The sequence below is a fragment of the Somniosus microcephalus genome, chromosome 25 (genome assembly GCF_052327205.1).
Source record: "Somniosus microcephalus isolate GS21.2 chromosome 25, FLI_Smic_1.0, whole genome shotgun sequence".
NCBI lineage: Eukaryota > Metazoa > Chordata > Chondrichthyes > Squaliformes > Somniosidae > Somniosus > Somniosus microcephalus.
In genome coordinates, this window is record NC_141011.1 from 9,776,549 (window position 1) to 9,802,298 (window position 25,750).

Below are 25,750 nucleotides of genomic sequence, written 5' to 3' on the forward strand. Positions count from 1 at the left end.
TCCCAGTCTATTGTAGATCAGGACTGTATCCCTAATTCTTGCCATTTAAATTCTCTTCTTTACCTGAACAATGTGGAAAAGCACGAGAAAGCAGTGGAGAACTGCCCCAGCATCTCTAGGGGTAGTGAAAATCATCTATTAAACTGTGGGATCTGTAGTTTTAAGAAAACTTTTACTACACCTGTGAATGTTATATTAGCTCTACCTCTGTAGCACTCAATGAACAGGCCATGGCCTAAGAAGGAAAACAGATATCCTTCCTGAGGTACAGTGTCCAAACTGAATGCAGTTCGCTGATGGGGTCTGGCCAAGGTTTTATAAAAGTTAGGACTGTTCTCCTTGGAACAGAGAAGGTTAAAAGGTGGCCTAATAGCAGGTTTCAAGAAGATGAGATGTTTTAATAGCGTAAATAGAGGAAAAACTATTCCCTCTGGCGAGTGGGTCAATAACCAGAGGTCATCGATTTAAAATCATTGGCAAACGATCTAGCAGAGAGACGAGGTGAAATGTTTTCACTCAGAGTTGTGGGGATCGGGAACGCTCGACCTGAACAGGTGGTGGAAGCTGATTCCATCAATAATGTTAAAGGGAGTTGGACGGGTTCTCGAGGATGAGGAACTGACAGGGTTACGGACAAGGAGCGGGGGTGTGGGACTGAGCACGACTGATCTTTCAAAGAGCCAGCACAGGCACGATGGGCCGAATGGACTCCTTCTGTGCTGTAAGTTTCTATGATTCTATGACTATATAGTTCAATATTAAAGTGTCAATAAATAATTAAACACTTAGCTTTAGTTCCTCAGTTAATTTACTGAGCATCTCCTTCCCCCTCTACAGCTAATTCAAACAATCAGCAAAACCAGCCGGCTCTTGGTCCGAGGTCCGGGCTCAGTCTGAGGTCCGGGCTCAGTCCGAGGTCAGTCCGAGGTCTGGGCTCAGTCCGAGGTCAGTCCGAGGTCCGGGCTCAGTCCGGGGTCAGTCCGAGGTCCAGGTTCGGTCCAAGGTCAGTCCGAGGTCCGGGCTCAGTCTGAGGTCCGGGCTCAGCCCGAGGTCAGTCCGAGGTCTGGGCTCAGTCCGAGGTCTGGGCTCAGTCCGGGGTCAGTCCGAGGTCCGGGCTCAGTCCGGGGTCAGTCCGAGGCCCGGGCTCGGTCTGGGGTCAGTCCGAGGCCCGGGCTCAGTCCGGGGTCAGTCCGAGGTCCGGGCTCAGTCCGGGCTCAGTCCGAGGTCCGGGCTCAGTCCGAGGTCAGTCCGAGGTCAGTCCGAGGTCCGGGCTCAGTCCGAGGTCAGTCCGAGGTCCGGGCTCAGTCCGAGGTCAGTCCGAGGTCCGGGCTCAGTCCGAGGTCAGTCCGAGTTCCGGGCTCAGTCCGGGGTCAGTCCGAGGTCCGGGCGCGGTCCGGGGTCTGGGCTCGGTCCGAGGTCAGTCCGAGGTCCGGGCTCAGTCCGAGGTCCGGGCTCGGTCCGGGGTCAGTCCGAGGTCCGGGGTCAGTCCGAGGTCCGGGCTCGGTCTGGGGTCAGTCCGAGGTCGGTGCTCGGTCCGGGTCAGTCCGAGGTCCGGGGTCAGTCCGAGATCCGGGCTCGGTCCGGGGTCAGTCCGAGGTCTGAGCTCAGTCCGAGGTCCGGGCTCAGTCCGAGGTCAGTCCGGGGTCAGTCCGAGGTCCGGGCTCAGTCCGAGGTCAGTCCGAGGTCCAGGCTCAGTCCGAGGTCAGTCCGAGGTCCGGGCTCGGCCCGAGGTCCGGGCTCGGCCCGAGGTCCGGGTTCGGTCCGAGGTCCGGGCTCGGTCCGGGCTCAGTCCGAGGTCAGTCCGAGGTCCGGGCTCAGTCCGGGCTCAGTCCGAGGTCCGGGCTCGGTCCAAGGTCAGCCCGAGGTCCGGGCTCGGTCCGAGGTCCGGGCTCAGTCCGAGGTCTGGGCTCGGTCTGGGCTCAGTCCGAGGTCCGGGCTCGGTCCGGGGTCAGTCCGAGGTCCGGGATCAGTCCGAGGTCCGGGCTCGGTCCAGGCTCAGTCCGAGGTCCGGGCTCGGTCTGGGCTCAGTACGAGGTCCGGGCTCGGTCCGGGGTCAGTCTGAGGTCCGGGCTCGGTCCGGGGTCCGGGCTCGGTCCGAGGTCAGTCTGAGGTCCGGGCTCAGTCTGAGGTCCGGGCTCGGTCCGGGCTCAGTCTGAGGTCCGGGCTCGGTCCGGGGTCAGTCTGAGGTCCGGGCTCGGTCCGGGGTCAGTCTGAGGTCCGGGCTCGGTCCGGGGTCAGTCTGAGGTCCGGGCTCGGTCCGGGGTCCGGGCTCGGTCCGGGGTCGGTCCGAGGTCCGGGATCGGTCCGAGGTCCGGGCTCGGTCCAGGCTCAGTCCGAGGTCCGGGCTCGGTCTGGGCTCAGTCCGAGGTCCGGGCTCGGTCCGGGGTCAGTCTGAGGTCCGGGCTCGGTCCGAGGTCATTCTGAGGTCCGGGCTCAGTCCGAGGTCCGGGCTCGGTCCGAGGTCAGTCTGAGGTCCGGGCTCGGTCCGGGGTCAGTCTGAGGTCCGGGCTCGGTCCGGGGTCCGGCCTCGGTCCGAGGTCAGTCTGAGGTCCGGGCTCAGTCTGAGGTCCGGGCTCGGTCCGGGGTCAGTCTGAGGTCCGGGCTCGGTCCGGGGTCAGTCTGAGGTCCGGGCTCGGTCCGGGGTCAGTCTGAGGTCCGGGCTCGGTCCGGGGTCAGTCTGAGGTCCGGGCTCGGTCCGGGGTCAGTCTGAGGTCCGGGCTCGGTCCGGGGTCAATCCGAGGTCCGGGCTCAGTCCGAGGTCCGGGCTCGGTCCGGGGTCAGTCCGAGGTCCGGGCTCGGTCCGAGGTCAGTCTGAGGTCCAGGCTCAGTCCGAGGTCCGGGCTCGGTCCGGGGTCAGTCTGAGGTCCGGGCTCGGTCCGGGGTCAGTCTGAGGTCCGGGCTCGGTCCGGGGTCAGTCTGAGGTCCGGGCTCGGTCCGGGGTCAGTCTGAGGTCCGGGCTCGGTCCGGGGTCAGTCCGAGGTCCGGGATCAGTCCGAGGTCCGGGCTCGGTCCAGGCTCAGTCCGAGGTCCGGGCTTGGTCTGGGCTCAGTCCGAGGTCCGGGCTCGGTCCGGGGTCAGTCTGAGGTCCGGGCTCGGTCCGGGGTCAGTCTGAGGTCCGGGCTCGGTCCGAGGTCATTCTGAGGTCCGGGCTCAGTCCGAGGTCCGGGCTCGGTCCGAGGTCAGTCTGAGGTCCGGGCTCGGTCCGGGGTCAGTCTGAGGTCCGGGCTCGGTCCGGGGTCCGGGCTCGGTCCGGGGTCAGTCCGAGGTCCGGGATCAGTCCGAGGTCCGGGCTCGGTCCAGGCTCAGTCCGAGGTCCGGGCTCGGTCTGGGCTCAGTCCGAGGTCCGGGCTCGGTCCGGGGTCAGTCTGAGGTCCGGGCCCGGTCCGGGGTCAGTCTGAGGTCCGGGCTCGGTCCGAGGTCATTCTGAGGTCCGGGCTCAGTCCGAGGTCCGGGCTCGGTCCGAGGTCAGTCTGAGGTCCGGGCTCGGTCCGGGGTCAGTCTGAGGTCCGGGCTCGGTCCGGGGTCCGGGCTCGGTCCGAGGTCAGTCTGAGGTCCGGGCTCAGTCTGAGGTCCGGGCTCGGTCCGGGGTCAGTCTGAGGTCCGGGCTCGGTCCGGGGACAGTCTGAGGTCCGGGCTCGGTCCGGGGTCAGTCTGAGGTCCGGGCTCGGTCCGGGGTCAGTCTGAGGTCCGGGCTCGGTCCGGGGTCAATCCGAGGTCCGGGCTCAGTCCGAGGTCCGGGCTCGGTCCGGGGTCAGTCCGAGGTCCGGGCTCGGTCCGAGGTCAGTCTGAGGTCCAGGCTCAGTCCGAGGTCCGGGCTCGGTCCGGGGTCAGTCCGAGGTCCTGGCTCGGTCCGGGGTCAGTCAGAGGTCCGGGCTCGGTCCGAGGTCAGTCTGAGGTCCGGGCTCGGTCCGAGGTCCGGGCTGGGTCAGTCTGATGTCCAGGCTCAGTCCGAGGTCGGGGCTCGGTCCGGGGTCAGTCCGAGATCCGGGCTCGGTCCGAGGTCAGTCTGATGTCCAGGCTCAGTCCAAGGTCCGGGCTCGGTCCGAGGTCCGGGCTCAGTCCGAGGTCCGGGCTCAGTCCGAGGTCTGGGCTCGGTCCGGGGTCAGTCCGAGGTCCTGGCTCGGTCCGGGGTCAGTCCGAGGTCAGTCTGAGGTCCGGGCTCAGTCCGAGGTCCGGGCTCGGTTCGGGGTCAGTCTGATGTCCAGGCTCAGTCCGAGGTCCGGGCTCGGTCCGAGGTCCGGGTTCAGTCCGAGGTCAGTCCGAGGTCCGGGCTCAGTCCGAAGTCAGTTTGAGGTCCGGGCTCGGTCCGGGCTCAGTCCGAGGTCCGGGCTTGGTCCGGGGTCAGTCCGAGGTCCGAGGTCAGTCTGGGCTCTGGGCTCTCGCAGATATCACCCTTTAAATTCATTTCAGACACAAACCAATTTCAACTGACCAGTCAGCTGCATTATCGAACTAACACCTGGCCAGGGACCTACTTACATTTGACTGGCTGTAGAGTTAGTTGGTTATCTGGAAACATTTCCCACATCTTGGATACGGTTTCCAAGACTTTAAAATTAAAAACAGCCATTGAAGTCAATTCCTCATCAAATACAATTTGTGGTGCAATTAGGAGGAAAATGGAGTTCGAGCTTTCTGTCCATAAGCCCTATCCTGTGCCAGCCTATTGCAATCGGTTATAGTACTGTCCCAGTGTATATTACAATCCCTTCTTAATGTGTTCATAGCAAACTAAACTGTTTGCGCAGTGGTGCTATCAGAATACTCTATCACTTCCCTTGTATCACCATATTTTTGATGTGGTTTACATTAACAGGTGATCAATGCTATTGAACAAGATTATCGACTCCCTCCACCCATGGACTGTCCAACAGCCCTTCATCAATTAATGCTTGACTGCTGGCAGAAGGATCGCAACAATCGGCCCAAGTTTGGGCAGATCGTGAACACCCTGGATAAAATGATCAGGAACCCAAATAGTCTAAAGGCTGTGACTCCACTATCTTCTGGGTAAGAACAACTTTTCTAGTGTATTTCCATAACTACTCACAACTGATTTTCTGTCGTTTGTCCATCACAGTCTGGGCCTCAGGGATCACCAGTGCATTATTCTAGATGGACATTTTGCATCTCCATCATGGCTTAACTTTCACCATCATAAAACCCCAATCATAACTGAAGAGGTCAGCAATAAACACGGGAAAAGCTGCGAGCTGGGCTTCCAGTGGGAGGATTGCGTGTATAGTCGGATAAACTACACATCAAGGCAAACCAATCGTTTCAACAGTCATCATGGGATCTGTACTAAGTTGAACATTTATTACTTGAAATAAATGGTTTTAACATTATCAGGATTAAAATAGAAACACGAAAATATTTAAAGGAAAATGATTCAACACAAGAGTGTATTCAAAATACCTCCAAGAAAATTTGCCATTAGCCGTCTGTGAAGTCTATGTTTGAGTCCGGGCGGTTCCCAGCACCAACACTTTCCGCTGCAGACTTCACAAAATATCAGGTTACTGTTAAATCCGTGAATTTTGATGTATGGTGTCCTTCAATAAATCAACAGAGACTGCAGAGGAACAATCAACAGGTGTTTACTGGATGAGGGTTACTCTAAAACTAAAAGTACAGATCCCTACTCAGGGTTTATATACAGGTGTGGTCACTGCCGGTACTACAGTATACAGGAGCCGTAATAAAGTAGTTCTCCCCTTAAAGGTACATACATTACAATTCCTCCCCTTTTAGATTAACAGTACCATAACATTCATTTAACAGTTAACACATTTAACATGCAACATTAACTGAAAATAGTCCATTTATAAATTCAGTCTTTGGGGCGGCTTCCTGATCCTTTCTGGATAGCGCCTTTCTTGAGTGTCTTGCTCTTGGTGCGGAGGCGATTCTGCCCCCCTGTCGTCGGTTGGTTCATCAGCTTCCGATGCTACTGTTTCTGGGGTAGATGCTACCTGTATGTCGGGTTCATCACCAGGTACGCGAGACATCGGTTGACTCGTTCCTGTGACGCTAGGATCTGGTCGACATGGCGTCTCACAATGTTCTCCCCAACATCCACTGTGTACATTAGTGGCCCCTGCCGTGTGCATATCGTTCCTGGTTGCCATTTCTCTGTTCGGTAGTCGCGGGCCAAGACTGGTTGCCCTACATTGAAGCTCCTTGTCAGCTTCTCATTGATGTGCTAGAATTGCTTATTCCCAACATTTCTTCATACATTTGGTCTGAGCAAATCCAGACGAGATCTCAACCTTCGGTTAAAGAACATCATGGCCGGGGTCTGGTTGGTAACTGCATGTGTTGCATTTCTGTAGGCTAACAGGAAATTGTCCACCTTATGCTGCAGTGGAATGTCGTCATCGCACATGGCCCTTACTGCCTTTTTAAAGGTTTGTACGAACCTCTCAGACAATCCATTTGTGGCTGGATGATACGGGGCGGATGTGTAATGCCTTACCCCATTCCTTCTCATAAATTTCCGAAACTCTTCGGACACAAACTGTGGTCCGTTATCAGAGCAAATCTGCTCTGGCAAGCCGTTCCTGGCAAATATGGTCCGTAGGACTGCAATCGTTTTCTCCGTGGTGGTGGAGGACATTTTGATCACCTCAGGCCATTTCGAGTGCGCATCCACGGCTATTAAGAACATTGAGTCCATGAATGGACCAGCAAAATCAATATGCACCCTTTGCCATGGAGAGGAGGGCCACTCCCATGGGTGTAGAGGGGCATGTGGTGGTGCATTTTGGACCTTCTGGCATCCTGAGCAGCTCTTTGTCAGGTCCTCGATTTGCTGATCGATCCCCGGCCACCACACATAAGCCCTAGCAAGGCTTTTCATTTTTACCCCTCCCAGATGACCTTCGTGAAGCTCATTGAGCACTCGCTCCCTTAACTTGGGTGGAATTACCACTCGGGATCCACACATCAAGGTCCCCTGGCATACGGACAGCTGTTCCCTTCTGGATGAGAATGCTGGCAACAGTGAGTCGCCATGTGCTGGCCATCCCTTCACCGTCAAATCATATACCCGAGACAGTGTCGGGTCATTTCGGGTCTCCTTCTCTATACCAGCGTTAGTTACTGGCAAGCATTCAATTACAGTCGAATGAAATATTTCGACAGGATCCACTGCTGGTGCTTCCTCTGCAGTAGGCAGTGGCAAGCGTGATAGCCCATCAGCGTTTCCATGCTGTTTCGTGCCCTTATACTCGATTTCATATTGGTGCGCCCCTGGAAAAAGGGACCATCTTTGTAGCCGTTGCGCAGTCATCACCGGAACGCCCTTCTTTGGATTAAAGATGGAGACAAGTGGTTGGTGGTCAGTCAGCAAGGTGAACTTCTGCCCGTGCAGATAGTGATTGAACTTTTTCACTCCCCACACTAGGCTGAGGGCCTCCGTCAATCTGGGCGTAGTTACGCTCGGCTGAGGTTAGTGACCGAGACGCAAAGGCTACTGGCCTCTCCGAGCTGTCCGGGAATTTGTGCAACAGCACCGCTCCAATGCCATAGGGTGATGCATCACACGCCAACCGAATTGGTAGTGCTGGGTTGAAATGAGCCAACACCTCTTTCGATGTGATCAATGCTTTGCTCTTCTGGAATGCTCATTTACATTCGTCACTCCACTTCCATGGTACCCCCGTTTGCAGTAGGGTGTTCAGTGGGTGTAGTACGGTAGACAAATTCGGCAAGAACTTATGGTAGTAGTTCACCAGCCTGAGGAACGACCTCAGTTGTGACACATTTTCCGGTGCTGGAGCCTTGACTACTGCCTCAATCTTTTCAGGGGACTTATGTAACCCCTCTTCATCAGTAACATGGCCACAATACGAGATCTGCTTCTGGAAAAACTCGCATTTGTGGCGATTAGCTCAGAGTCCATATTCCTTCAATCTCGTGAGCACCTGCTCCAGGTTGGCGAGGTGATCACTGTCATTTTCGCCCGTGACCAGGATGTCGTCCAAATAACACTGGGTTCCTGGAATCCCTTGCAGGACTTGATCCATTGCCCTTTGCCAAATAGCCGGAGCTGATGCTACCCCGAACACCAGCCGGTTGTATTGGTAGAGACCTTTGTGAGTGTTGATCGTGAGGTACTGTTTCGAGGCTTCTTCTACCTCCATTTGCAGGTACGCCTGGGCCAGATCAATCTTAGTGAAGCGTTTTCCTCCAGATAGCGAGGCGAAAATATCTTCAATCCGCAGAAGCGGATATTGTACCGTGTGAAGGACTGGGTTCACTGTCACCTTAAAGTCCCCACAGATGCGAACCTTCTTTGGTTTCCCCAGGTGTATTACTCAATGACGTCTTCATTACAGGAACGATGGGTGTAGCCCACTCGCTCCAGTCCACTTTGGACAGTACTCCAGAACATTTCAACCCTTCCAGCTCTGCTTCGACGGCTGGGCGGATCGCATAAGGCACTGGTCTGGCCTTAAAAAACTTTGGGCTTGCATTTTCCTCTATTTTGATCGTCGCTGTTATGCCTTTTAGTGTTCCGCGCTGTTATGCCTTTTAGTGTTCCGAGTCCCTCCTGGAACACTTCTTGTGCGTCAGTTAGCATTTTTGACAGTCGTCCAGGTGTGACGTGGTCATCCTTTTTGGCATCTACCGTCAGTGCTTGTATGGAATGCCAATCTAACTCTATCTTCCGGATCCATTCACGTCCTAGTAGTGGTGGTCCTCCATCTGGCAATACATATAGGTCCATTTTTGGTGTTTCCTTGCCGTTGTATATCACGTTCACCCTTATTTTTCCTTTGGGTTAGACTTTTTGCCCCGTGTACGTCTTCAAGACAACCTCTGTATCTCTCAAGGGTATATGTGAGAATAGCCGCTTGTAGTCCCTTCGGTTTATGACTGTTAGGGCTGATCCTGTGTCCAATTCCATTTTCACTTGGACTCCGTCTATCTTGAGCGTGACCCAGATAGTTTGGTGATCCTCCATTTTGATTACATTATGTAGTTTCAGACAACCCAGCTCCTTGCTTCCAGAGTCTATCACTTTTCTGTTCGTCTGAACTACTCTCCGTCACCTTATGTACCTTTTTGTACTTCTCCTGTGGAGATTTCTTGCTGCTGGTTTTCTTTCCTGACCTGCAGACACTTGCTATGTGTCCTACTTTTCCACACTGTCTGCACACTTGGTCCTTGAACCAACAATCCTTATGGTCATGTGTTGTTCTGCCGCAGTGATAACACTTCACTGCTCCATATGACATTTCATTTGTGCTATATTCTTGCGGTCTCCGTTGTATCTCTGCAGCGCCCCGTGCGGCTGCTTCGTGTGATACTGCTATGCTGAAAGCCTTGTCCAGCGTTAGATCCTTTTCTGATAGAAGCCGTTTCTGGGTTCCTTCACTTTGAAGCCCACACACAAACTTGTCCCTTAAAGTATCTGCTAGTCCCGTTCCAAACTGGCAGTGTTTCGATAGCTTGCGCAGTTCCATTAAATACTTGTAAGGATCGGAACTCGGTGGACCCAACTGCAGTAAGGCAAACTGAGGCAGAGGTAAGGTTGCAAAATAAAGGTAGACTTTACTTGACATAAACAAAATAACAATAGTACAGAATACAGGTAAGCAGACCAGCACAAGGTATCTCCAGGCAGTGCAACTCAAGACTGAGCAAAGAACATAAAGTGAACACCACTTAAATAGTAGGCATCTAACAATGCACAGGTGAATACAATAATGAATAAAGAAGGACACAATTAAGAGAGTTCATGGAGCCCTCTGGTGGCGAGGCGAGGCAGAGTCTGGGTCATTCCTTACAGGACCCCCCCCCCCCCAGGAACGGCCCCTGACGTTCCCCCAGAAGGTCCATGGTGACGACGAAAAAAATTCCGTACTAAATCGCGATCCAGGATGTCTCGGTCCGGGACCCAAGAGCGTTCCTCCGGACCATATCCCTCCCAGTCCACCAGGAACTGGAGGCTCCCGCGAACCCGGCGAGAGTCCATCAGGCGACGGACCGTGTAAGCAGGCTGGCCGTCGATGATGCGGGGAGCAGGAGGAGGCCTCGTGGCGGGCGCCAGGGAACTGCTGGCCACTGGCCGAAGCCGGGAGACATGGAAGATAGGATGAATCCGCATGGAGCGGGGTAGCTGGAGACGGTAGGACACCGGGTTGACCTTTCTCAACACCATGAAGGGGCCGATGAAACGAGGCGCCAGCTTGCGGGACTCCACTCGCAGCGGGAGATCCTGCGTAGAAAGCCAGACCCTCTGACCAGGACGGAATGAAGGAGCCGGTCTGCGCCGCTTGTTGGCCTGGATCTGCCGTTGTCGAGAAGCTCGTTGCAAGGCCAGCCGCGCTCTCCTCCACGTCCGCCGACAACGCTGGACAAACCTCTCTGCGGACGGAACCCCCACCTCGAGCTCCTGCTCCTGGAACAGTGGGGGTTGAAAACCGAACTGGCACTCGAACGGCGACAGTCCTGTGGGGGAGCAGCGCAACGTGTTGTGCGCGTACTCAGCCCAGACGATGTGACGACTCCAGGTCGCAGGGTTAGCGGACACGAGACACCTCAGGGTCGTCTCCAGGTCTTGGTTGATTCATTCTGTTTGACCGTTCGACTGAGGGTGGAAACCCGAGGAAAGACTGACAGTAGCTCCAATGAGCTTGTAGAAGGCTTTCCAAAACCGGGAGGCGAATTGTGGACCACGGTCAGAAACGATGTCAAGGGGCAAACCGAATAACCTGAAAACATGCTGGACCATGAGCTCGGCTGTCTCTTGGGCTGAGGGAAGCTTGGGCAAGGGCAGAAAACGACAGGCTTTGGAGAAGCGATCTACGATGACCAGAATGACCGTGTTGCCTTGAGATGGTGGAAGGCCTGTGATGAAATCGACCGAGAGGTGTGACCAGGGACGAGTGGGAATGGGGAGAGGATGCAGCAAACCCTGGGGGCGAGATCGAGGGTTCTTGTTTCGTGCACAAATGGCACAAGCTGCCACGAACGCCTTTACGTACTTCTCCATGGTGGGCCACCAGAACCTTCTACGAAGAAACTCCAGCGTCCTGGATGCGCCTGGATGACCAGTGAGTCGCGACGAATGCCCCCACTGCAGGACTTGTGAGCGAGTCGTGTTGGGGACAAAAAGGCGACCTGGTGGGCCGTTGCCAGGGTCTGCCTCCCTCTGTTGCGCCTTTCTGACCAGCGTCTCGATTCCCCAGCAAACCGGTGCTACAATTCGGGAAGTAGAAATAATAGGTTCTGGTTGTCTCTCCCGCTCGGGTGGATCAAATTGCCTGGAGAGAGCATCAGGCTTGAGATTCTTGGAACCTGGACGATATGATAGGACAAAGTCAAAACGATTAAATAACAGTGCCCAGCGAGCTTGACGAGAGTTAAGTCGTTTGGCCTCCTGGATATAGGCCAGATTCTTATGGTCAGTCCAGACAATGAACGGGTGTTTAGACCCCTCCAACCAATGTCTCCACTCCACTCCTCCAGTGCCAACTTAACTGCCAGTAATTCCCTGTTCCCAATATCGTAGTTTCGTTCAGCGGGAGTGAGTCGGCGAGAGAAAAAGGCGCAAGGGTGCAGTTTGTTGTCGTTGGACCATTGGGATAAAACGACGCCCACTCCTATATCCGAGGCATCCACCTCGACAATGAAGGGGAGTGAGGGATCCAGAATAACGAGGACAGGAGCAGATGTGAAGCGCCGCTTGAGATCCTCGAAAGCCTGCGCAGCCTCAGCGGACCAACTGAACCGGGTAGAGGCGATCCTGGTGAGGGCGTTAAGAGGGGCAGCAATGGTGCCGAAGTTTCTGATGAACCTCCGATAGAAGTTAGCAAATCCCAAGAAATGTTGCACCTGTTTGAGAGAGGTGGGTGGTGGCCGATCTCGGACAGCTTGGGTCTTGCCAGGGTCCATTTGGATGTTACCGCTGGAGATGATGAAGCCCAGAAATGAAACTGTGGAAACGTGAAATTCACACTTCTCCGCCTTGACAAACAAGTGGTTGTTAAACAAAAGTTGCAGGACTTGTCTTACATGCTGGACATGATCGTGAAGAGTTTTGGAGAAAATGAGAATGTCATCCAGGTAGACAAAAACAAAGCGATTCAGCATGTCTCGGAGAACGTCGTTGATGAGCGCCTGGAACACAGCAGGGGCGTTGGCCAATCCAAAGGGCATAACCAGGTACTCATAGTGCCCAGTGGGTGTATTGAATGCCGTCTTCCACTCGTCCCCTTCGCGGACGCGGATGAGGTTATAGGCGTTGCGGAGGTCCAATTTAGTGAAGACCGTGGCTCCCTGAAGTAGCTCGAAAGCCGTCGACATGAGTGGAAGAGGATAACGGTTCTTTATAGTAATCCGGTTAAGGCCACGGTAGTCGATGCAGGGACGGAGACCTCCATCTTTCTTACTCACGAAGAAAAAACCGGCACCAGCAGGAGAGGTGGACGGACGGATGAAGCCAGCGGCGAGGGCGTCACGGATGTACTCCTCCATGGCAGGAGCAGAAAGGGTAAAGATCCTACCCCTAGGTGGGCATGTCCCAGGCAGGAGTTCAACGGCACAGTCATATGGCCTATGAGGGGGAAGTGATGTGGCTCGAACCTTACTGAAGACCTCTTTTAGATCCTCATACTCGGGTGGCACTCGGGACAATTCAGAGCGTGATGGGAACTCCTGGGGCTGGGAAGGAGACTTGGCGCGAAGACAGGTAGTATGGCAGGCGGAGCCCCATTCCGTAAGCCGGCCGGTGACCCAATCTAAGTGAGGATTATGGCAGGCCAACCAAGGGTAACCCAGAATTAATGGAAACTGGGAAGAGTGGATAAGGGAGAATTGGATGGTCTCAAAATGTTGTCCTTCCACGCCCAAACAGAGGGGCAGTATAATGGTGAACGGTTCCAGAACCCAGGGGTCTTCCATCCAGGGCAACAACAGTGAGGGGGTGATCAGGATGAGTCAGGGGAATCTTGAGCTGTTTAGCTAACCCCAGATCTATGAAGTTACCATCAGACCCCCGAATCCACCATGGCCTTAAGATCATATTGTTGATTGTCCCAGAAAAGGGAGGATGCCAGCAAAACCCTAGAAACAGTGGGGTCGGAAGGAATGGTTATGCTCATCTCAGGTCCCTCCGTCCTGGATGAGCCCTGGCTTTTCCCACCAAATCAGGACAGGAAGAACGGAAGTGGCCAGCTTTCCCACAACAGAGACAAGATCCCTCTCTCATTCGGCGATCATGTTCGGGCTGCGAGAGGCGGGTTACTCCCACCTGCATGGGCTCCTCTGGATCGGTCAAAGATGGACTCGGGATGGCTCGGAGGTTCTCAGATGGCTTCGAAGCAGGAAAAGCTTTGGTCTCTGGAAACAGAGTGAAAAAGGAATGGCGTTCTCTTCGCCTCTCACGGAGCCAATTATCCACACGAACGGAGATATCAAAAAGAGACTCCAAATCACTCACCGGATCCCTGGAAGCCAGTTCGTCCTTGATCTCATCCATGAGACCGTGGCGAAAGGTGGCGATGAGCGCCTCCGAATTCCATTGGCTTTCAGCAGCGAGAGTGCGAAACTCAATAGCGTAGTCCGCAACACTACGAGCCCCCTGGCGAAGCCGAAGTAGTCTGTTAGATGCTTCTCTCCCACTGACAGGGTGATCAAAAACCCTTCTCATTTCTTCCGAGAAAAGTTGGTAGTTTGAACATACCGGCGTTTGCTGTTCCCAGACGGCTGTAGCCCAGGTAAGCGCCTTGCCGGTAAGTAGCAAAATGATGTAGGCCACTCGGGAACAGTCACTGGGAAATAATGAACCCTGCAGTTGGAAGACCAGGGAACACTGGATTAGAAAACCTCGACATCCTCCTGGGTTACCGTCGTAGCGCTCGGGTGCAGGTAATCGGGGTTCTCTCAGAGGAGAAGGCGAAACCGTAGGAGCGGGTAACGGTGCAGGAGCGGCTTGGGTCACCTGACTCTGCTTCTGGCTCTGATGGAAAGTGATGACGAGGCCCTCCAGCAGATTCTGGTTTCGGAAGACTGCCGTGGCGAGACACTGCAGTTCGTTCAAAATAAGTTGTAGCTGTTCAGAAACTTGTCTTGGCCATTGGTCCTTCTCTGCTGGGTCCATGTTTTGGCTCAGTCTTGCTGTAAGGATCGGAACCGCTTCCTTTCTTCCCCCGCGGACGCTGCTCAGCCCTTGAACACCGGCCGCGCTCTGCGCGTTTTCCTGCTCGCCTCTCTCGTTGACGCCGCTCGGTCTTCAACCCCGGCTGCGCCCTGTGTGCTTTACCCTCTCTCTTACCCCGTCGACGCTGCTCGGCCTTTTCTGTGCCGTCGGTCGGCTCCAGCCGCCGCCATCTGGGAAGGGTCTGCACCGTACCTGCTGCCAGCCCGCTGCGCTGGATCGTCGTGACTGGAGAACCAAGCCCAGCTCTCCACAGCCTCCTCTGCGATGCTCAAGTCCTCTCTGGATGGTTGACGCCCGCACTGGTGGAATCGGCCTTCTTCTGCAGAGTTGCAGGTAGGTTCGAATCGACTCGTCGCCAATGTTAAATCCGTGAATTTTGATGTATGGTGTCCTTCAGTAAATCGACAGAGACTGCAGAGGAACAATCAACAGGTGTTTACTGGATGAGGGTTACTCTAAAATAAAAGTACAGATCCCTACTCAGGGTTTATATACAGGTGTGGTCACTGCTGGTACTACAGCATACAGGAGCTGTAAAAAAGTAGTTCTCCCCTTAAAGGTATGTACACTAGAGTTACAGCTTCCACCGTGCATTTATACTTCAGAATTCCCATTCCCCCCCTCCCCTCCCCTACTCTCTTCCCTCTCCTCACTCCCTTCCTCTCCTCCCTCCCCCCACTCTCCTCCCTCCCCTACTCTTCTCCCTCCCATCACTCGCGATCCTCCCCTCCCTCCCCTCCCCTCCCTCCCCTGCCCATCTCCTCCCCTCTCCTCCCTCCCCCTCCCTCCCCCCCTCACCTCCCCCTTCCCTCCCTCCCCTCCTCCCTCCCTCCCTACCCTCCCGTCCCCCCTCTCCCCACTCCCCTCTCTCCTCGCTCCCCTTTCTCCCCTCCCCTCCCTCCCCTCCCCTCCCTCCATTCCCCTCCCTCCCTTCCCCTCCCTCCCTTCCCCCACCTCCCCTCCCCTCCCTCTCCCTCTCCCCTCCCTCCCTCTCCACTCCCTCCCTCTCCCTCCCCCACCTCCATCTCCCTCCACCCTCCCTCTCCCTCCCTCCCCCTCTCCATCTCTCCATCTCCCTCCCCCCTCCCTCCCTCTCCCCCTCCCCTCCTTCCCTCCCTCTCTCCCTTGCTCCCCCTCCCTCCACCACCGCTCCCCCTCCCTCCACCCCCCTAGCCCTCCCTTCACCTCCACCCCCTCCCACTGCCTCACCCTCCCTCCCTCTGCATCCCCCTCCCTCCCTTTGCATCCCCTCACTCCCTCTCCATCCCTCTCCCTCCCTCTCCATCCCCCTCCCTCCCGCTCCCCCTCTCTCCCTCCCTCCCCCTCTCTCCCTCCCTCCCCCTCTCTCCCTCCCTCTCCCTCTCTCCCTCCCTCCCTCTCCCTTCCTCTCCTCCCTCCCCTACTCACCTCCCTCTTCTCCCTCCCATCACTCTTGATCCTCCCCTCCCTCCCCTCCCTCTCCTGCTCCCACTCCTCCCTCCTCCCTCCTCCTCCCCTCACTCTGGTCACTCCCTCCACTCTCCTCCCCTCCCTCCCCTCCTCCCTCCCTCCCCTCCCGCCCCCCCTCTCCCCACTCCCCTCTCTCCCCGCTCCTCTTTCTCTCCTCCCCTCCTCTCCCTCCCTTCCCCTCCCTTCCTTCCCCCACCTCCCCTCCCTCCCTCTCCCTCCCCCTACCTCCATCTCTCTCCACCCTCCCTCTCCCTCCACCCTCCCTCTCCCTCCCCCTCCCACTCCCTCTCCCCTCCTGCCCTCCCTCTCTCCCTCGCTCCCACTCCCTCCACCCCCGCTCCCCCTCCCTCCATACCCCTAGCCCTCTCTTCACCCCCTCCCCCTCCCTCCACACCTCCCCCTCCCTCCACCTCCTCCCTCTGCCTCCGCCTCCCTCCCTCTGCATCCCCCTCCCTCCCTCTGCATCCCCCTCCCTCCCTCCTGTCCCTCCTCTCCCTCCCTCCTGTCCCTCCTCTCCCTCCCTCCTCTCCCTCTCTCCCTCCCTCCCTCTCCCTCCGTTCCTCTCTCCCTCCCTCCGTCTCTCCCTCCCTCCCTCTCGCCTCTCCCTCCTTCTCCCCCTCCCTCCCACTCCCCTCTCCCTCTCTCCCTCCCTCCCTCTCCCTCCCTTCCTCTCTCCCTCCCTCCCTCTCCCCCTCCCTCCCACTCCCTCCTTCCCTCTCCCCTCTCCCTCCCTCCCTCTCCCCTCTCCCTCCCTCCCTCATCTCCCTCCTCCCACCTCCCTCCTCCCCTCTACCTCCTCCCACCTCCCTCCCTCCTTCCCCCCTCTCCTCCCCCCTCCTCCTTCCCTCCCCTCCCATCCCCCTCCTCCCCCCTCCTCCCTCCCCCCACTCCCATCCCCTCCCCCCACTCCTCTCCACCCCTCCGTCACCTCCCCTCCCTCCCCCTCCCCCTCCCCCATTCCCCTCCGCTCCCCCATCCCCTCCCCTCCCCTCCATCACCTCCCCTCCCTCCCTCTGCTCCCTCCCTCCCCCCCTCCCCCTCCCCTCCACCCTCCCCCTCCCCTCCCTCCCCTCCAATCCCCTTCCTCCTCCCCTCCCCTCCCCTCCCCCTCCCCTCACCCCTCCCCCTCCCCTCACCCCCTCCCCTCCCCTTGAATTCCCAAATGTGGACTTGTCTTTACAGATATTAGGCTAGTGAAAGTACGGTAGCAACCTGTCTTTGGTGCATTTTGCCCTCAATGTCGTGTAAGAGGAGAATCATGGATTACCTGTTGTAAATGTTATCAGCGGGGCTGTGTCCCCCTGTCTGCCAGATCGGTCAGTTCCCACACCGAAACAGCTTTGGGTTTGTGATGTTGGATCAAAATTCCACCCAGTCAATGATCCATCTCGTTGTTTGAGGCTGTGTCCTTGATGCCCCTCATGGCTTGGACTTGTATACCAAGTTGTAGGACTGAGTACGTCAGAGCTTTGTGAATTTCTGCCCCTAATCCAGCCCCATGTTGCTGCTGTGCTCAGTCTGTGCCCTGTCGCTCCATTGATTGTATTCTGTTTGCAGGGTAACTCTGCCATTGCTGGATCGTACAGTTCCTGATTTTGCCAGCTTCACCACAGTAGATGAGTGGTTGGAGGCCATTAAGATGGGTCAATATAAAGATAACTTTTCTAATGAAGGCTTCACAACATTTGACCTTGTGTCTCAAATGACCACAGAGTAAGTTTGTATTTTTATCATACATTACATGCTTCCACTCACTCCTTATAACGCTCAGAATGAGTACAAAGTACAGTTTGGTTCAGCAAAGCTACAAATTATCATTTCTTCACTTGTAATATGTGTTAAATAAAGCCTTTACACTATATGATTATAGATTATATACATGTAAATTTGTAGTAGTAACATCACAATCTCCTTTGATGGCCATGTGTTCTGATTGGCTTAGCACTGTGGTTCAGATATATTTCACTTCTGGGATTTGAGGTCACATCGAGCTGAGAGTGTTGGGAAAATGTTCCCATTGTTTGGTCACAATGACAAATATTCCAATTCTTTATGCTAACATCCCTCACAAAATTTTGTAAAAGAAAATGATTCTGTCAATAATGCAGAAATCCATATATCAGTCTGATGGAGTTAAAAGCACTCTCTGTTTAAACTCATGAAGGCTGTGCTTTAAGCCCCACTCCAGGACTTGAATTCACTTCAGTTCATTACTGAAAGAGTGCTGCACTGTCGGTGGCGCAGAACTGAGGGAGTGCTGCCCCGTGCGAGTGCAGTACTGAGGGAGTACTGGACTGTTGGAGGGGCAGTACTGAGGGACTGCTGCACTGTCAGAGGGTCTGCACAGAGGGAGTGTGGCACTGTCAGAGAGGGGTTACTGAGCAAGTGCTGCACAATCAGAGGGGCAGTACTGTGAGAGTGCTGTACTCTCAGACGGTCAGTACTGAGGGAGTGCTGCACTGTCGGAGAGGGGTTACTGAGCAAGTGCTGCACAATCAGAGGGGCAGTACTGTGAGAGTGCTGTACTCTCGGACGGTCAGTACCGAGGGAGCACTGCACTGTTGGAGGGGCAGTACTGGTGGAGTGCTGCACTGTCGGAGAGGTGATACTCAGAGAGTGCTGCACAATCAGAGGGGCAATATTGAGGGAGCGCTGCACTGTCAGAGGGTCTGCACTGAGGAAGTGCTGCACTGTAGGAAAGGAGTTACCGAGATAGTGCTACATTGTCAGAGAGGGGGTACTAAGAGAGTGCTGCACAATCAGAGGGGCAGAACTGAGAGAGTGCTGCACTGTCGGCATGGCAGTACTGAGGAAGTGCTGCACTGTCGGAGAGGGGGTACTGAGGGAGTGCTGCACAATTAAAGGGGCAGTACTGAGAGAGTGTTGCACTGACGAGGGTCAGTACTGAGGGAGTGCTGCACTGTTTGGGGGCAGTACTGAAGGAGTGCTGCACTGCCAGAGGGTCTACACAGAGGGAGTGCTGCACTGTCGGAGGGTAGTACTGGAGGGTACTGCACTTTCAGAGGCACTGTACTGAGAGAATGCTGCACAATCGGAGGGGCAGTAATGCAGAATGCTGCACTGTCAGAGGGTCTGCACTGAGGGAGTGTTGGACTGTCGCAGAGGTGGTACTGAGAGAGTGCTACATTGTCGGAGAAGGGGTACTGAGAGAGTGCTGCACAATCAGGGGCAGAACTGTGAGAGGGCTGGACATTCAGAACGGCAGTACTGAGAGAGTGCTGCACTGATGGAGGGTCAGTACTGAGGGAGTGCTGCACTGTCGGAGGCGCAGTAGTGCGGGGGTGCTGCACTGTCAGAGGGGCAGTACTGAGGGAGTGCTGCACTGTCGGAGAGGGGTTACTGAGAGAGCGCTATTTTGTCGAAGAGGGGCTACTGAGAGAGTGCAGGACAATCAGAGCGGCAGAACTGAGAGAGTGCAGGACAATCAGAGCGGCAGAACTGAGAGAGTGCTGCACTGACGGAGGGTCAGTACTGAGGGAGTGCTGCACTGACGGAAGGTCAGTACTGAGGGAGTGCTGCACTGTCGCAGAGGTGGTACTGAGAGAGTGCTACATTGTCGGAGAAGGGGTACTGAGAGAGTGCTGCACAATCAGAGGGGCAGAACTGAGCGAGTGCAACACTGTCAGAATGGCAGTACTCAGGGAGCATTGGACTGTTGGAAGGGCAGTACTGCGGAGGTGCTCCACTGCTGGAGGTGCAGTACTGCGGGGGTGCTGCACTGTTGGAGGGACAGTACTGTAGGAGTTCTGCACTGTTGGAGGGGTAGTATTGAAGGAGTGCTGCACTGTACGATGGCAGTAGAAACATTGAAAAATAGGAGCAGGTGTAGGCCATTCAGCCCTTCAAGCCTGCTCCGCCATTCAATATGATCATGGCTGATCCTCTATCTCAATACCATATTCCCGCTCTCTCCCCATACCTCTTGATGCCTTTTGTGTCTAGAAATCTATCTATCTCCTTCTTAAATATATTCAGTGACTTGACCTCCACAACCTCCTGTGGTAGAGAATTCCACAAGTTCACCACCCTCCGAGTGCAAAAAATTCTCATCTCAGTCCTAAATGTCCTACCCTGTATCCTGAGACTGTGACCCCCTCGTTCTCGACCCCCCCAGCCAGGGGAAATATCCTCCCTGCATTCAGTCTGTCTAGCCCTGTCAGAATTTTATACGTTTCAATGAGATCCCCTCTCATTCTTCTAAACTCCAGTGAATACAGGCCTAGTCGACCCAATCTCTCTTCATACGACAGTCCTGCCATCCCAGGAATCAGTCTGGTGAACCTTTGCTGCACTCCCTCTATGGCAAGTATATATTTTCTTAGGTAAGAAGACCAAAACTGCACACAGTACTCCAGGTGTGGTCTCACCAAGGTCCTGTATAACTAGTAAGACATCCTTGCTCCTGTACTGAAATCCTCTTGCAATGAAGGCCAACATACCATTTGCCTTCCTAACTGCTTGCTGCACCTGCATGTTTGCTTTCAGTGACTGGTGTACAAGGACACCCAGGTCCCTTTGTACATCAGCATTTCCCAATCTATCACCATTTAAACAATACTCTTACCTTTCTGTTTTTCCTACCGAAGTGGATAACTTCACATTTATCCACGTTATACTGCATCTGCCATGTATTTGCCCACTCACTCAACTTGTCTAAATCGCCTTGAAGCCTCTTTGCATCCTCCTCACAACTCACAATCGCACCTAGTTTTGTGTCGTCAGCAAACTTGAAAATATTACATTTTGTTCCCTCATCCAAATCATTGATATGTATTGTGAGTAGCTGGGGCCCAAGCACTGATCCCTGCGGTACCCCACTAGTCACTGCCTGCCACCCCGAAAAGGACCCATTTATTCCTACTCTCTGTTTCCTGTCTGTTAACCAATTTTCAATCCATGCCAGTATATTACCCCCAATCCCATGTGCTTTAATTTTGCACACTAACCTCTGATGTGGGACTTTATCAAAGGCCTTCTGAAAATCCAAATACACCACATCCACTGGTTCTCCCTTATCTATTCTACCAGTTACATCCTCAAAAAACTCCAGTAGGTTTGTCAAACACGATTTCCCTTTCATAAATCCATGTTGACTTTGTCTAATCCCGTTGATATTTTCTAAGTGTCCTGTTATCACATCCTTTAGAATAGACTCTATCATTTTCCCTACTACTGATGTTAGGCTAACCGGTCTGTAGTTCCCTGTTTTCTCTCTCCCTTCTTTGTTAAATAATGGGGTTATATTTGGCACCCTCCAATCTGCAGGAACTGTTCCATAACCTATAGAATTTGGGAAGATGACAACCAATGCATCCACTATTTCCATGGCTAACTCTTTTAGTACTCTGGGATGCAGATTATCAGGCCCTGGGGTTTTATCAGCTTTCAGTCCCATTAATTTCTCCAGAGCTATTTTTTTACTAATACTAATTTCCTTTAATTCCTCCTTCTCACTAGACTCTTGGTTCTCCAGCATTTCTGGGAATTTATTTGTGACCTCTTCCGTGAAGACAGAACCAAAGTATTTGTTCAATTGCTCTGCCAATTCCTTGTTCCCCATTATAAATTCTCCCATTTCTAACTGTAAGGGACCTTCATTTGTCTTCACTAATCTTTTTCTTTTTACATACTTGTAGAAGCTTTTACAGTCTGCTTTTATGTTCGTTGCAGGTTTACTCTCATACTCTAATTTTCCCCTTTTAATCAATCTCTTGGTCCTTTTTTGCTGAACTCTAAACTGCTCCCAATCCTCAGGCTTGCTACTTTTTCTGGCAACTTTATATGACTCCTTTTTGGATCTAATACTAACCTTAATTTCTTTTGTTAGCCATGGTTGGGTCGCTTTTCCTATGTGTTTTTGTGCCAGAAAGGCATGTATAACTGTTGCAATTCATGCATTTGTTCCTTAAATGTTAGCCATTGCCTATCCACCGTCATGCCTTTTAGTGAAGTTCCCCAATCTATCATAGCCAACTCACTCCTCATACCTTCATAGTTTCCTTTGTTTAGATTTAGGACCCTAGTTTCGGATTGGACTTCTTCACTTTCCATCTTAATGAAGAATTCTCTCATGTTATGGTCACTCTTCCCTAAAGGACCCCGCACAACAAGATTATTAATTAACCCCTTCTCATTGCACTTACTCTCTCAGTTCTGCCCCTCCGACAGTGCATCACTCTCTCAGTACTGCCCCTCTGATTGTCCAGCACTCTATCAGTTCTGCCCCTCTGATTGTGCAGCACTCTCTCAGTACCCCCGCTCTGACAGTGTAGCACCCTCTCATGCCCTTTAATGAAGCTCCCCAATCTATCATAGCCAACTCACTCCTCATACCTTCGTAGTTTCCTTTGTAGTACTGGGGGTACTGCATTGTCAGAGGCACTGTACTGAGAGACAGCTGCACAATTGGAGAGGCAGTACTGAAGGAGAGCTGGACTGTTGGAGGGGCAGTACTGCGGGGGTGCTGTTCTGTTGGAGGGGCAGTACTGAGGAAGTACCGCACTGTCGGTGAGGGGTTACTGAGAGAGTGCTCAACTGTCGTAGTGGGGGTACTGAGATAGTGCTGCAGAATCAGAGGGGCAGTACTGAGAGAGTGCTGCACTGTTGGAGGGGCAGTACTGAGGGAATTCTGCACTGTCGGAGGGTCTGTACTGAGGGAGTTCTGCACTGTTGGAAGGGCAGTACTGAGGGCGTGCTGCACTGTTGGAGGGGCAGTACTGAGAGAGTGCTGCACTGTCGGAGGGGCAGTACTGAGGGAGTGCTGCAATGTCAGGGGGCAGTACTGAGAGAGTGCTGCACAATCAGAGGTGCAGTATGGAGAGCATGCAGGACTGTTGGAGGAGCAGTACTTCGGCAATGCTGCACTGTCAGAGGGGCAGTACTTGGGAGTTCTGCACTGTCGGAGGGGCAGTACTGAGGGGATGGGGCACTGTTGGAACGGCAGTACTGAGGGAGTGCTACACTGTCAGAGGGGCAGTATTGAGGGAGTGCTGCACTGTCGGAGGGGCAGTATTGAGGGAGTGCTGCACTGTCGGAGGGGCAGTACTGAGGGAGTGCTGCTCTTTCAGAGGATCTGTACTGAGAGAGTGCTGCACTGTCGGAGAGGGGGTACTGAGAGAGCGCTGCATAATCAGAGGGGCAGTACTGAGGAAGTACTGCACAATCAGAGGGGCAGTACTGAGGTATTGCTCTGTATTCTGAAACGGGGCTACAATAGACAAATGCTAGCTTGCTAGCATCGCTCTTACCTTTCCTGACCTTGTGAGGTCATTAAACTTGGTCCTGCACTGGAGGGGTCCTGCGATTTAGGGAGTTGCCACTCAGCTGCTTCCACTTCACTCTAGTTGCTGTGTTGGCAGGTTTCTTGCCTTCAAACTCGCTATTGGATTAAGAGAATACTTACGTTACTCTCTGAGAAGCGTGCTGCTTCTCATATCGATTCCTTTTGGAGCCGTGCCTTCACCTTCCAGCCCGTTACTTCTGCCTTGAGAGCATTCCAGCTTTAAATCCTGCAGCTGTGTCCTCAGAGGGACTTCTTCCAGCACCCCCTCCCCCCCCCCACCCCGTAATATTAGAATTAGCTGTGATTTCTGGTGGGGTCGATGTCAAGGCCACTTCCAGCAGGACTCGGGGGCCGTGCAATGCTATGGGAGATTAACTAGGATCATTCCATAATGCCAAACACAATCATTTCCATAGTATTTATTTTGATTAATGCAACAAAACCCACGCAGTAAGCACTCAGCCCAGATTTAGCATGTAAAGGTGCCTGACCTCTTTCATTCCAAGCAGCGAGTTATGATGTTATAAATTCTCTGAATATATCCTTTATGTGAATTATCTATGAATTGATCACATCTCATGAATGTCTCAGATCCACATTAAATCCTGTAACTGAACAATGTTAAGTTAAAGTTTCACAGTTATTTCCATTACAAGATCATTATCGTGATGGTCCCATGATTGTGATGGAGAATGCTTCATATGAGCAGTTACCTCTAAGAAAACAACAATTCAATGAATACTAAGTTATGGAAAGCAACACCTGAATATTCTAGAGATTCACCACCTTACATAGTGCCTTATTTTCTCCTCCAGAGATATCCTTCGGGTTGGTGTTACCTTGGCAGGACATCAGAAGAAAATTTTGAACAGTATTCAGATGATGCAAGCACAACTGAACCAAATTCAGTCAGTGGAAGTCTGATAGTGGCTATGGTCTGCAGCAAGACCTTCTATATATCCATATACACTGCAGTTCTGAATAATCTTAATTCAGGGACCAATGTGAGACTGACACATTTCAACCTGAACCTTCACAGTGCAAAGTCCTTCTGAGAACTTCAACAAAGATTGGAAAGGCTACAAGTGAAATGAGAATGATGTTTGATGTATAACCCAGGAAAGCCCTTTACAAGGGTTCAGTGAACAGATGCACAACTAACCCAGAATATCCCAGGAACCACACAACTAACCCAGAATATCCCAGGAACCACACAACTAACCCAGAATCGTAAAATGCCACAGACTCCTTGCGTGATCTTACAGATATGGCTGAGTACCCAATGATCTTTAACTTTTTTCCCTACAACAAACACAAAACAGAAAAGTACGTGTAATGAATTCAACGTGCAATGTGGAAGTACACCATTCAGAATATTTCACTGCCATCTATCTGCAAGAATAGAGCTTCAGGAATTTGGGAAATTAAAGATTTTGAGGCTGGATCCTTCAATATAAGTGACATGTGTCTCTCTAAGAAAAAAAACACTTCTTATTGAAGATCTGTAAACAAAACTTTGCAGCAGTTGACATTGACTATTGGACTTTTATTGAGATGGGACCTGTAAAGTGGTGCTGCTTCTCTGAAGGTGACTTGTTTAATAGGACTTTTAAAGATGCCAATTGTTCCTACCTTCAGCACTTCAGTGATGTCACTATTCTAGCCTTGTCCTCAGTGATGTCATCGTTTGCTAAGTAAGTTTAGAAAGGCATGCAACATTGAAGTTATTCCAGACTCTCAAAAGAAAGTCAAAAATATCCACCAGTACTTTTACATTTTGCTAAAGCCAACATTTATTGATTGGGAGTTTGAAGCGTGATTCACACCACCCCGGGGCCCCCACCCCCTCCTATTTCCACAGAAGAGGGTGTTTGAATTTTTAAGTAGTTAGAAAGTTAACATGGTTAAAATGCTCTGCTACAGTTTGGATGAGCATGAGCAGGTAACACATCACATTGTTGCCTGGTGTCTGATCCACTTGGTATGCTGATCTAAGAGTGCCTTTACTCCAAGTGCTTTCGGAACTCAGCCCCGGCTGCAATTATCTTCAATGATTGAGCATCAGTTGTGTTACTAAACCATTTACCAATGATCTATTCTAACAACCTAATCATAAAAAAGGTGGAAAATTGCTGCATAATAGACATAAATGTTCTTCTCTATAAACCATACCAGCAAAATACACGACATGACATTTTAGTAAATAAGTAACACCTATACCAAAAGTAGTGCGGGGGGCTGGCTGCTGGAGTGCAAGAGACACTTTGGCTGCCTCTCCAGTGCCTGCCTAGCCGTGTTGGCTGAAGTCTTGATCCACCTTTTGGAGTGCCCAGGTTTACCCACGACTCTGGCCAAGAAGTGAAGGAGCACAAAGAAACTGAAGGGCAGACTGGTGAGGGAGGAGAGAGAGTATTTAGGATGTACTTAGAGCACAGTTATAGCACTGGACAAAGGGCTTTCCGCTTTGTCCAGAAGAAACATAAATTTACAGCAAATGCTTCACTTAATTCCTAATATCGGCCCCGAGACTCCGCCTGTAAAATTCCTATCAGATGCCGCACACTCACGAGTCGGCTCACCACCTTCTCAATCATACCCACCCCATTAATCTTCCAATACTCCTTCCTTTGGACCCCATAAATCCCCCAATACAGCTTCATATTGTAACTAGTGTGTTTCTGAGGGATATCTGAAAAAACACAGAGCTTTAAGCATAGCTTTCTGAAAGTTTGGTGAATCTGCTAAATGGAGTGGCTACGGGAATTTGGTGAGGGTCGGAATTCGGTGCAGAGCGGTAGGAGGTGCTAAATAATTTAAACCAAGGG

At 52.9% G+C, this 25,750-nt stretch overlaps 1 protein-coding gene across 1 annotated transcript in view; it reads left to right on the forward strand.

The window, feature by feature from the left end:
* The window catches only part of LOC147100495 (ephrin type-B receptor 2), a 181,199-nt gene extending 155,658 nt beyond the window's left edge, over positions 1-25,541 (forward strand). Inside the window, exons 9-11 of the mRNA XM_085966793.1 lie at positions 4,817-5,010; positions 17,180-17,335; positions 23,741-25,541. Coding sequence (XP_085822919.1) covers positions 4,817-5,010; positions 17,180-17,335; positions 23,741-23,849 — 459 coding nt within the window. The 3' untranslated portion in view covers positions 23,850-25,541. The remainder of the gene's footprint in view (positions 1-4,816; positions 5,011-17,179; positions 17,336-23,740) is intronic.
* The last annotated feature ends 209 nt before the right edge of the window (positions 25,542-25,750 follow it).